At 39.0% G+C, this 13,378-nt stretch overlaps 1 protein-coding gene across 4 annotated transcripts in view; it reads right to left on the reverse strand.

The window, feature by feature from the left end:
- Window positions 1-1,536: 1,536 nt before the first annotated feature.
- The window catches only part of LOC115450468, an 88,600-nt gene continuing 76,758 nt past the window's right edge, over window positions 1,537-13,378 (reverse strand). For 2 of the 4 annotated variants that reach the window (XM_037444427.1, XM_037444426.1), the window contains 17 exons: window positions 12,904-12,987; window positions 12,347-12,484; window positions 11,719-11,861; window positions 11,292-11,494; window positions 10,712-10,873; window positions 9,264-9,420; window positions 8,286-8,463; window positions 6,907-7,017; window positions 6,326-6,435; window positions 5,933-6,047; window positions 5,442-5,601; window positions 5,009-5,238; window positions 4,523-4,747; window positions 4,054-4,202; window positions 3,572-3,703; window positions 2,943-3,073; window positions 1,537-2,484 (listed from right to left, as the gene is read on the reverse strand). In XM_037444427.1, coding sequence (XP_037300324.1) covers window positions 2,408-2,484; window positions 2,943-3,073; window positions 3,572-3,703; window positions 4,054-4,202; window positions 4,523-4,747; window positions 5,009-5,238; window positions 5,442-5,601; window positions 5,933-6,047; window positions 6,326-6,435; window positions 6,907-7,017; window positions 8,286-8,463; window positions 9,264-9,420; window positions 10,712-10,873; window positions 11,292-11,494; window positions 11,719-11,861; window positions 12,347-12,484; window positions 12,904-12,987 — 2,505 coding nt within the window. In that variant the 3' untranslated portion in view covers window positions 1,537-2,407. The remainder of the gene's footprint in view (window positions 2,485-2,942; window positions 3,074-3,571; window positions 3,704-4,053; window positions 4,203-4,522; window positions 4,748-5,008; window positions 5,239-5,441; window positions 5,602-5,932; window positions 6,048-6,325; window positions 6,436-6,906; window positions 7,018-8,285; window positions 8,464-9,263; window positions 9,421-10,711; window positions 10,874-11,291; window positions 11,495-11,718; window positions 11,862-12,346; window positions 12,485-12,903; window positions 12,988-13,378) is intronic. The other 2 variants (XM_037444430.1, XM_037444431.1) reach the window with 2 other exon arrangements.

Below are 13,378 nucleotides of genomic sequence, written 5' to 3' on the forward strand. Positions count from 1 at the left end.
GTACCAAGTTAAGTTAAAATCCGTCGAGTAGTTTTTGTTTCTATAACGGTTATACAGACAGACAGAAAAAAATTTACTAATTGCATTTTTGGCATCAGTATCGATCCCTAATCACCCCCACTTATTTTGGAAATATATTTCATGTACAGAATTGACCTCTCTACAGATTTATTATAAGTATAGATATGCAAAAGTAGCTCAAAAATTGTCCATAACGAAAACATGCATTTTAAAGTAAAACAAAAGAAATAATATCGTGAAGCCAACCAAATAACTAATGATATATTAAATTTTGTGACTGTTCAATTTAGTCGGGTCCGCGATATCACTTTTGTTGAGTTTCAGAACGCGACATTACATTATTATATTCTGTGCTCCAACGCACACTGCTTTGATGTTAGGAACACACCTACATTGCTTAGACAACAGTGAACTTTATACAATAGCAATAAAGCTCAAATTGACTCTACGTATTAGTTAGAAAACGTTTGTATGGGAAATAGAAAAATGCTGTTTTGAGGATTTTCCCGGCAATTATTCGAATTTTTCTCACCTTTTAAACCTTCCCTAGACCTCCACGAATAATTCAAGACCAAGATAAGATAAATCCGTTCAGCCGTTCTCGAGTTTTAGCGAGACTAACGAACAGCAATTCATTTTTATATATATAGATAAAGATGCTGATTATAACCTATGCTGAACATGCTTCATGATACACTACTTCCATCTATTGAATGATCGGGTTTTAGAAGTAATAAGGGTCATTCTCACTTACATATTTTTCCAAAGCAAAAGAGTCGAAGGTCAAAGGATAACATGTTAAGTACAGAAATAAAAGCCAACACAAATTGTTAAGGTACGTTTATTGATTACAAATGTCAAAATACATCATCAATCAATCAGCATTTAATCTACAATGTAAATTCAAATTTTATATAAAAAAGAAATATTAGATATTTTCTCGTCTAGCACCACGTTAACGCTTCTGAAATATATTATTTTCTAACTAGAGTTGAAAATAAATAACGGCTTTACATTTTCACTTTAGTATAAATATTAACTTGATGGCCAAAAGACTAGGTGCCACGGCGTAACGTTCAATCTTACTATGGCTATGATTTTGAATAGAGCGGTGATAGAGTAGTTGGGTTCAAAACCCAGGGCACACATCTCTGTCCTCTACAGTTATGTGTGTATTCTTTGTGAATAATCGCTTGCTTTAACTGTAAAGGAAAACATCGTGAGGAAACTTGCATACCTGAGAAGTTCTCTATAGGAATTTTAAGAGTGTGTGAAGTCGACCAATCCGCACTAGGCCAGCGTAGTGGACTAAGTACTAATCCCTCTCAGTAGTAGAGGAGGCCCGTGCCCAGCAGTGGGACAGTATATTACAGGGCTGGTATATGATTTAGAATTTGTATATTTTTTTACTAAAATTAAGGCCACGGAAATCTTTAAATATTTATATCAATCATCTCTAGTCAGAAAATATCCTAAAATTACAACCATTAGTTGAGCACAATTTGCACTTATCCCTTTGCCGTGTGTCCCGCTCGGCGTAGCAATGGAGGCAACGGCGCCGACGACCTTGCCACGACTGCTAGGCTAATACTCACTCGCTTAACATTAATTATATTTACAACTAATTAACAGTTTTGCGTAAACTGCCGGATATTTATTTAGATTTTATTTTAATATTTAAAAAAATCATCCGTTGTACCTTTATTTTTAAGGTGGAACGCGTTGATTTTATTAAACATAAAAGTAATAGTAGAAATATGAAATTCCTAAAAAATCATAATTAAGTGAGTACATATTATAGGTAGGTATAACTCTACGTGTTCACGCAAAAGTGTTTTTAATAAAATGAAAGTAATGATGCCGAAAAGCGTTAAAACAATCTTACTATTCGATTATCGATACAATCGACTACTTTATACGAGGTGGTAACGAATTATTTATACTTTACACGCCATTTTCGCATTTCCAGAAAAAAAGCTTAAAATAAATTTAAAACTTGAAAACCAGTGTTAAGAAGCGATATTTAGAAAATTATTTTGGCACAATGTTAGTCGTTAAATTCTATTGAAAATATTTTGAACTAAATTAATATTATTATATATTTTCATATAATAATGGTAAAGACGGCATGTATAAAAGCAAAAGTTGAAGTAAATTGTTTCGTCTAAATCGCTTAATATTAGTCACAAGATATTACGAGATTGCCGTCAACACGAAACATATGAAATAACTTCATAAGGCAGTGAAAATATCACTTCAATATCTTGAGCATTCGCGTCAATTCAAATATTTTGTAAATTTGTTACAAATTTATTTTACCGCCATCTAGCGGCACCCGAGCGAACTACTTCAGGTTTACTTTATAATTGTATTAAATTTCGATGTTTTATTGACGCCATTCTCTGGTAGACGCTTGGAATGTTCGTACTTCTGATGTTGTGAACGTTGTAAGACCTTGAGGACCTGAAAATAACAAGCAAGGTAAGTTTTTTATAATTGATTTTCAAATTTATTATGCTAATAGGAAAATAAAAATTGTATATATGCAAAACATATGCCAATTTTCTATATCAAATCAATCAAGTGCACGATAGCCTAGTTGGCAATGGTTGTATAGTTTATCAATTATCATTCGCTTTAATGGTAAAAAAAACATTGTAAAGAAACTGGCATACTTGACATTCTCCAAAAGGATTTCGAGAATATTACAAGGTTAGCGTGGTGGACTAAGCCCTATACTCTCTCAGACAAGGGGCTCATGTCCAGCTGTAGTATATATAGGTAATACAAGGCTGATAAATTATTAAATCATCCAAGCGTATTTGTTAGTCCACCTTCATCTTATCTGAACAGATGCATCAAATCCATATCACTACCAAGATCTCCTACCTCCTGGAATGGGAAACTATCTATGTCCGTACCTCTGACCCTGCGTCCCGGGGTGGGAGTGACGTCTCCCTCAGGCGCGGTCCACTGCTCCACGACCTCCGTGTTGGAGCGCGCGAGGGAGGGCTGGCTCACGGAGCGGTGCAGCGAGTGACGCGACCACGGCCTGCACACAATACAAACATATGCTCAGTTCATAGTAGTAAGTTCTTGCAGGAATATATTACCCAGCTTGCAGATACGTTTACACTGGTGCAATAATTCTATAGAACAGAAGCTACAAATCTTGCAAGCTTAAAAATTTGCTTACTGTGACCAATCAGTAAAAACTAATTGCGAGGGTCGAATTCTGCAAGTATTCTCGGTAATCTAAACCTCACTTTCACATATTTATAAGACAACTTAGTACCTATTCGAGCCTCGTCTAAACTACTTCATGTTTTTAAACATAGGACGAATCTACCTGATCAAATTTAGGAAAAACTATGAAAATAATTTATTGAATTCATAATTTTATGGATGTAATTTGAAAGAACAACTTAGACTGTTATGGCCAGAAACATCTCCGTGAACAAATATCGTCACCTAGAGTCATAACTGCTAACTCGCCCGACTTATTCCATGTTATTCAGTATCTATCAATAAAAATGTATCTGATACTGACTGGCTCTGGTGGAACGGATGCTCTGTGTCGCTGTCGTCGTCGTAGTAGCGGCCGAGCTGCGTACCCGCCGACACCTCCGAGTGCGTGTCAGCTTGCTCCCGCGCATAGTCCACCATCATCTCAGACATTGACCTGAAAAATATATTTATCAATAAGATCTCAAAGAATGACGATAATGCACGATTTGAATCCGATAATTCAGTATGTGACAATAAACACCAACCACACTTAGTATTAAAGAAATTCATAAGAAGAAGGAATTCTCAAGCTTTAATGAGGAAAGAGTACATTGCGCTTTAATAAGATTCATTCAACAACTACAGATATGATATATTTTAATACTCTTAAGAAATCTAGTTTCATTTCGATAGTATTCTTAGAAGACCATGTATTAATAGACTGGGAGATACAAGCTTTGACTATCTTTAAGCAGAAAAAGAAGTAAAAAGCAGTATAGTGATGGTAAGTACTAGGTGGTGTACCTCATGTCGACGTGGTCGCTGCGGTAGGAGGAGCGGCGCGAGCGCGGCGGCTCCCGCAGCGACGCCGCGTCACTGTCGTACTCGTACAGCGTCGGCAGCGAGCTGCGCCGCGACCGCGAGTCCCACTCCGTCTTCTTGCGGTACCGGTTCTGGAATAGACCACGTTGTATAGTTTGGAACTGCTATGGTGTTGATGGTAATGAATAGTGCCAATGATGATTCTAAGCATGATCGAATTGATAATGATGATAAACTTAATGATGACTGCAAGGACGATAAAGTTATATTCGTCCATGAAACTGACAAAATGAATGATAACATGAATGATAATAATGTAAACAGAATATCGTCTAATACAACAAATTCTTTATGAACCATTGAATATAAACATAAAAATACTTAAAACAAAATATTTACTTAGGTTGCTACTAAAAAGGGCCAAAAACGAAGAACGCGGTAGTCCGTGTACCTTGGGTTTATCTGTTGGCGGCGCCAGTATGCGGATGATGACGTCCCACTTGGGCGGCTCGTAGAGCTGCGCGAAGCGGCGGTCGGTGGCGACGCGCGTGAACTCCTCGCGCGTGACGGAGCGCGCCAGCTCGCGGCGCAGCGCGCTCTCGTGCGTCAGCACCGCGCGCCAGCGGAGCCGCTCCGCGCGCGTCAGCCGCACGCTGCGCTCCGACTCCGACAGCACCTGCGGTACACCGAGCCTTGTACACACCACGCCAACATACAGCACGTGTCACTCATAGACAAATACAGCAGAAATTAGACCTTTTTAAATTTCTATACGTTGCCACTATATCAGAGTACAAACATGGCGAAACTAGCAACAATCTGAATCCCAAATAAAAGGCAAGGAAATACAATATAATGTGGAAATAATTGACAAAGCTGAAAAAAACCGAATCTTCGATGTTTTTTGTACGACCTATATCAATATTCTCAACAATACCTCGTCCTGCGCTTCGGTCTTCAGCACTCTAGTGAGCACGGTCCAGTTTGGCGGCACTGGCGGCATCGGCGTGGGCTCGGGCACGTCCTCGTCGTCCTCCTCGCGGTACAGAGGGTTGCGTGCGGGAGGCAACTCGGGCAGCAGTGGCAGGTCTCCGTGAGACGGCGGCTGGTACACGTTGCTCGTCTGCTTGATTAATTCTGGAGAGAAGAGATCTGGACCGCCTTTTCCTGAAACAAACATAGGACTTTAAATATCCTATTCAGTTTTTACGACCATTTGCCTGCCTAACGTTATTTTCTTTTAGAAATCCAATCCCACGCACATCTTATTGCAACAACACACACAAAGTGTTTCCTAACCTATGTTTTCAAGACCTCTCTGATAACAGCCCCGTTTTATTTCCCTGAATATTCCATAATAAAAAACATACCGATAATCTTCTGCGGCGGCAGTGAGAAGGGCACGCGCTCCATCTTGGGCGTGAGAGTGAGTCCGGAGGCGCTGCTGATGTCGGAGAAGTTCTCCCACTGCGCGTCCGGCACGGTGTGGTTGCGGATCATCACGTCGAACTGCGGCGGCGGGGCTGGCACCTACGGTCATGAAGGACTCTTTAATAATCGCTGAACATCCAAATAAAAACATCTATGAAATTAGTGATCGTTTTAAAAAGTCGATAAAAAAAATCTTATCAACCCTCCTTAAGAACTAACGTGTATTGGAAAAAAAAATTAAAAAAATTCTTACTTCCCTAACATTTGATGAACCATTAAATCTTAGAAACTGTGTTGTCTCGTCTTTTTCTCACTGGTCGATATTCTATAATACTCCCAATACTTTTTTGAAGCTGATTAAAATAAATCTTATATTCCATTACTCGCTGGTCCTTCGAGCCGGATTAACCGATGGTAGATTCAACTATACCTGTTTATACTCAGTCACAAGGCGCTTATGACGCTCGATATCTTCAATAGTCTTCTTCTCGGTGATTGTGCGCAGGAACACGTCGTCAACCACGTGAGATGTGATCTCTGGTTTTCTGCAATAAATTACAATAATATAAAACCACATCTTATCACACTATTTTTGTGTCTACATCCTAAAGAATATTATGAAAAATAAGCTCAGTCGTCGTAATTTCTACTACTTTATCTAGTTTTCCGGATCGCAAAAATGCACCAAACGAGATAAATTTGGATCAGTTACAAATAACATAAAGTATTAGATCGATCCTAAGATGGCAATTAGAATTGCTCATTGAATCCGAGCGATGGTATAAAAACTAAAAAAATTATAATAAATAAATTGTTTTGTTACCTGGCTGGCATGATAGGCGTCTCGGGCAACGGCTCGAGGCTCTCCATCATCATCTCGTGCTCCTCCGTCTCCAGCCGCTCGTTCATCACCGGCGGGGGCGGCGCGGGTTTCTGTAGCACATTCACATATTATCATTAAATCTATTTGTTTAAAAATGCTCGTAAACTGTAACGATACAAAGTTATATAATTTTGATAATTATTTGGACAGGAAATTTATTGTGTTAAAGCAAAAAAATAATAATCTACATGATAAAAGTCATTAAATAAGCTTTTTAGCAAAGCTGAAGTCATAGTTTATTACAAATTTGTCAAAATTAAAAATGTTGCAATTTCCTCAGAATTTTCCATGAATAATAAAAAAGCAGTCATACGAACATCTAATTTTAAATAACCTAGAAAGTTTCTGATCTCTCCCTTCAATCTGAACAAGTCACAACCTTTTCCTCCCCAAGGAGAACCACCAAATCACCTAGCAATTTCTCATTACCATTCCCCACTAACAATCACTTAGAATTATACACTTCCTATAGAATTATTTACCTCAATCAGAGCTGAAAAGCGTGTAAATAAGAGCTTTACCTTGAGATGGAACATCCTCGCGTGCGATCCGTCCGTGACCTCGGTGACGGAGTGTGTGTCCGTCATCTCTGTGTTGAGCGAGACGATGGACCGCGGGCGCCGAGACCACTCCTGGTTAGTAATGAGATGTTGGTACCATGGGTGTATGCAGTGATGGTTCGTGATACCATATATAGTGACGTGTATTCGTGAAGTGCTTTGTGATATATGCAGTAAATATTAACGTACGGTAATGATATTTGATTAAAATTGTAATAACTTTTAAACGATAAAGTAAAATATATTTATGTAATGGTTATTAGTCGTCGATACAAGTTATTTATTCAAATAAAGATCAAGAATATGCGACTAACACCCGTTTTCATTAAACCATCCCAATCTCAATCTTCAATCCGATTCCGAGAATGAACCAATCCAAATAACCTAATTGTAAGCATGTCAAAAACCTTTGTTTTCATTGGTCCATTTTTGAGAAAGATCGAAATAAGCGATTGGAATAGATTATTGAAAATGGCGGCATAACGGACATTTATAGATAAAAGAAACTAAAATATCTCTGCATACAGCCATGTTGCAAATGCCATATTAAAACACAATGATCATCATTTTGTATAATTTAAAGTAAATTAATTATTATTCATTTTGACTTTAAATTATACAAAAAATAGAAATATCGATTGTGACCGGTGGTAAACATTAATTCAAACAATATGTATGAATATTAAATAATCCGTCATGTGTTGTGCTAATGTAAACTTGTGCTAATTAATTGAATGTGTAAAACATTTTTGTTATTTTAAGTGCACACATTGATTCCATGCAATGTGATTTTAAATTGTTATAATCACACTATTATTGTTTTGTTTTTTGTCAACGTAAAATGTGGTCACTAACTATGTGGCAAAAACGTAAACAAATATCTACTTAGTTTTGAATTTGAAGTAATTCCCTTTTGAGAGTTTATTATTTCTATGCTTTAAAGAAAATGTATATATGAATTATGTATAGTATACTACATATAGTTATAGTTTTTAAAAAACACACCAAACTATACAAATATGAAAATTAACATACATAATAGACAAGCGACTACATTAGGCTAAATATTTATATTCAAAAAATAAATAAGAAAGTAATTAAAGGTTCCCCATTTATTTACCGATCGGTATTATTAGACTATTTACTCAAAAGGTATAGAGTCATGAGGCAAATCATAACTAAGTGAGCCGGTGACGATTGTTTACATTTATAACACAAAACCAATGAACACAGTACGAAGTTAGTCACAACTCACAAATAACAGTACAAAGGAACGTTGATATTGGCAGATGCGCAAACCGCGCCTTGCCAAAGAGAGAGAAAGAAAGGAGAGTATTCACCTGTTTGTCCCTCGCGACGTGCGAGTATAGCGCGGGGTGTGCGGGGTGGTGTGCGGGGCGCGCGGGGCGCGGCGGGCGCTCGGGCGGCGGGAGCAGCGCCGCGCGCGCCGGCAGCGGCAGCGACACCGGCGACACCGTGCGCACTGACTGACCGCGCGCCTGCTCCTCCACCGTGTGTCTGCGGACGGAGTACTGACTTGCAGGGGCGGTTCTGAGCGGGTGGCTCAGTGCAACAAAACACGCCGGGCTCGTCCCGTGTGCCGACCAAACCCACAAAGGTTTTGTTTGGTATACCGGTGTAGGGTACACATAGGGGTTAAGGACTCGGTCGAATGCTCGCTCGGATGATGTTATACTCTCGAGTGTCGACATTGGGCCCTAAGGCCGGTGAAACCAACATAAGGTTCAAACCCAAAAAAAAAGAGGGTTGCTGACATTTTATTTTTGTTTTCTGGACAATACTCTATCATTTCTGCCTGGTGGTTAGCGGTACTAACCGCCCGTGGCCTTACACAATGCCGGGGGCAGTACTAAACCGCTGCCTACCGGGGGATGAAATTTAAATTTAAAAGATTGTTTCTGAAAAACCAAAGACTTACAAATTATAAATATCACAAGAATTGGTTTTTAATATTAAAATTGCAAGCGGTTCACAATCTTCGCAAAGACTGTATCTTTAAAAAAGATCTACGACTATATTTCTTAATACTTTTCGTCAAATGGCTTCGGAAACACTGAGAATCTTCAAATTTGTAAGAATAACACGTGGAAGCCTACTTAGTAAATAAATGCTCTGATTTGGATTTTGCAATATTCTCAATCAAACATATAAAATAAACGCACTCATAAAACTCTAGCTCCATTATTATTTTCAAGATCTCTTATTTCGTAGAAATCTAACATCTTCTACCCTACATAAAAATAAACAAATATCCAACAAAAAAAATCCCCTAAAAAATATAAAACATCCCAACTCACCTCATGCTGCCTCCATCGGTCTCGGTGAGCGTGATGGTGGAGTGCGGCGAGGGCGGCGCGGGCGGGCGCTGCACGCGCACGCGCACGTCGAACGCGGGCGGCGCGCCTGACACCATGCGACCGTTAGACGCGCTCGTCTCCACCATCTCCCCGTACCCTGGTTAGATGACGATGAAGTGATGGTATGCAATATGGAGGCGATAAACAACACTAATAATTCCCCCTACGGTTTATCTGGTGGTAGAGTTAATGGTGACAATGATAATAATCGCCCTAACTAATAAACGCTTTGAGCGTCTGACATAGTCGTACGGTTTATGCTATACATACCGCACATAATATTCAATGTTTTATGGTGTGAAATAATTATGACGTGGTGGTAGTGAACAAAGGTGATATTGAAGGCGAAATGCTAATAAAAATCTGCCTGAGCAATGTGTGGGTATTTGTTGTGTTGGTAAACAACTCATGTCAGAGGAAACTGACTATTATTATTATGGTATCTGCGTGTCATGTTTCTAACACTAATGATAGTTGGCGCGATATATTTGTAATTATGATGTAGCATTGAATGTGACATATTCCCAATTTAAACTTTTTTTTATACGTGCTCGACAAAGTGATCCCAATGCACCTAATGGTCAGTGGAGTGAGATCTAACAAAATGTTGACTGACGTGAGATGATTACCCCTCGGCAGTCGACACAATTATGCCGTCCTCTTGGAACCAAATAAACACAGGATACCAATGTATGACCCACATGACTGCAGTTAGTATTGACACAATGACCCAACACACCTTTCAAATCTTAGTTTCTAACTTGACGTAATTATTGCTAATTGATAGATCCAAGAACAACGGTATGCTCTCGAAAGCATGCCACAATACGGATAATCATAATCTTATGTTTTATTTAGGTCAAGCTAATACTAAATTGAAACCTTATAGTCAAAGTCTTTTACTATGAAGCTATGATGCTTCATAAAAGTGTCTCTTGGATAGTTATGGGCAGTTGAGACCCAAGTGTTCGGATGCTCCTTTTTTTATCTTTCTTTTTAAAAAAGCAGCAAAAATTCGCAGTTCACTCAAACTGTCATGTCATTCAAATCACCACAATACAGTCATGTGTCATGAACCTGTCACCTCTACATGGTATAAACTTCTGCATAGCATCAGGTCTTTCCAGGGGTAGACAGAGGTATTGCCACATCCACATTCCGTCAGTTATGCAAATTCCCATGTAGCCTACAACGGGCAGTTACATTTACCTAAGACAATTCAGTTTGATACTGAGAATCCCATAACTACCCAGCCCGCGAATCGAACCTGACTGAGGCAGTAAATATACCTTCGTTATGATAGCTCTCGTTCCGGACTCCAGTTTCATACTGACAATACAATAACTACTCGTCGCGGGAATCGAACCTGACTAAGACAGTAAGTATACCTTCGCTGTGGTAGCTCTCGTCCATCATGAAGGCGTGGTTGGTGTGCGCGGCGTCGGCCTCGCTCGGCGTCTCGGACGGGTAGTCCGACGGGATGGTGTCGGACGCCACGCTCGCCGCCTCGCCCGCGGGGTACACGGGGTGCGCGCGGGGGATCTTCACTTCTGTACCAATCACATCAAACTGTTATGCCCTCGAATTAGATTAAGGTAGGAAATAAACCGATGATCTTAAAACTTACAGACGTTAGAAATTGAGAAGAAAAAATATTAAGAACCATCTGCTGCAAAAACAATTGCATCAAAATCGGTTCATGCGTTTGGAAGCTACGATGCCACAGATATACAGATACAAAAATACGCATCTTAAACTTATAATTCCCTTCTTTTTCGACCAGGAACTAAAAATAAGGATAATTTATGTACAAATGCATTAAATCTATTTTCAACTTAATGCATAATCTGTTTATCAAATATAGATTATGGCCGAAAACCTAATTCAAATAAATTTTGCAACATACTTAAAAAGTGCACCCATATGAGTGTGGAATACTTAAGAAGAAGAAGAAAACAAACTACTAACCCTGTATGCTCTCCCTGCTAATGATAGAGGCGGAGGAATCGTCGATGAGTCGGCGCGGCGCGGGCAACGCGCGCCTGCGCAGACACAAGTACGACACACCCAGCCCCAGCAGCAGCATCGTCAGGAACAAGATCGCGCAGATTATCATCAGGATGTGCGTGCCGGCCAGAGGAGCCTTCGCTGGCAGGGGACCGCTCTCTGCTCTGTAAAGGTACATGATTCCGAAATAGAATTGCTAGTCATATCGAACCTAAATACACTATTCTTGGCCGGCGTTAATAACCTTTCCCGGACAAAAAATCCCTGGTTATATGCCTGAGAAAAATACAAAACCTCGCAATATAGTAAAATACTGAACTAAGTTCTTATACTGACAACGTTATATATAAAACTAAAAATGGTAGCGAAATGGTAGGCAGGCACTTACGGCAAAATGAGCGGGTTGAAAATAGGCTTGGAGACGATGGGCGGCGGGTAGCGGCACACGATGGTGATCACCTCGTCACCATCCATCTCCAGCCCCGGGTGGAACCGCACCACGATGTTGTTTGTGAACACGCGTAGGGGATCCTGGAAAACAAACATACATTCACACCTTTTATCCTGAAGCGGTAGGCACAGTTGCAACCTCATTTTCGTTACATGGTACGAAACACACATTTATGCCTTTTATCCCGAAGGGATTGACACAGATGCTAGTCGCACCTAATTTTCGTAATAGGGACGAGGCTGTCGCCATATCGGGTACAAATTTCATCAATTGCTACTACTGAACGGATAAACTCAATATCACTTTAAACAACCCAAGAATCGAACCTTTGTTATTTTTTATATACCAATATACCTGATAACTGAGCTTAAGGACAAGTAAATCGTAAGTAATGGAATGTAGCCAGCTAACTAGATTTAACATCTCATGTCTCAGGATGGCGAGCGCAGTGGAATACCAAACAATACTTTGTAATTCAAGGCGTTGGATGGTGTTTCTACTGTTGATGGGCAGTCATATCTTACTTAAGCAATATTTTTTTTATACAGTATAGTATTGTGTTTACCTGTTTCGTCCCACATCCTTTCAAAGGCAGCTCAAGTTTGTAAGAGAGCGCGCCCTTGCCGACCACCTGACATGCCGAATGTCTGTCGAAGTCCGCGTATGCGATGCCGTAGAATTTCTCGTTAAACTTTAACTCGATCTGGAACAATGGTACTATCAGAGCTTGTTATCCTTTTGCTGATGAATGATTTTGAAAATGCCGGTACTTTTTATTTGATGTTTTACCATTTTTTTATATCCGAGTTTAAGGAAAACAATGGTAATTTAACAAAATATCAACTTTATATACAGTATAATATTACTTTCACGGAGAAACTATTATAACAATGTTAATAATATCTGTGAATCATACTGAATGCATTTAATTAATTGAGAACACGTGTGTGCCTTACTAAGCTATTATGAATGACTAATTACTTCTTAATTAAAATGATTGATGTAACCCATGTTTTCTCTTTATCAAACTATAAAACGTAAGCGAAATAATAACTGTGATTATTTAAAACACAGAAAAGTTTATTGAAAGAGATTTTCTTGTAATATACGGTATAACAATACCTGCATAGCGCCGGCAGCGCAGTTGAGAACCGCTTTAGTCCTGTTCAGGAAGATCACTGGACTCAAGTCGTCTAGTTTTGTCACCTGGAACGAATTATCATCAATAATTATGTATGTAAATAATAAGTAAGTGCAACAGTTTATTAATAAACTAAATTACTGTAATAATAAGGTATTTCACTATGTTTGATTTTATGTATTTTTTAATATGTATGTAACAGCAATTAGTACAACAAAGAATTCCTTCTGTGAAAATAGCATTAAAATTCGATAAAAAATGAGGCAGTAACTTAAATTTCAAATATTGTTACGTGAGTGGGCGTGGATTGGAGATATCGTTTCAACTCTTTCTTTCGAACCCATCGTAATGCTCCCTGACGTGACTTGCAAGTATTTTCTAGTCTTTTCTATTTTTTGACATTCAGTCCTGCTACCAAATTTCTATAGGTTATAACTTATGGATTTTTCATCATAT

Source organism: Manduca sexta, chromosome 28 (genome assembly GCF_014839805.1).
Source record: "Manduca sexta isolate Smith_Timp_Sample1 chromosome 28, JHU_Msex_v1.0, whole genome shotgun sequence".
In the NCBI taxonomy this organism is placed as follows: Eukaryota; Metazoa; Arthropoda; class Insecta; order Lepidoptera; family Sphingidae; genus Manduca; species Manduca sexta.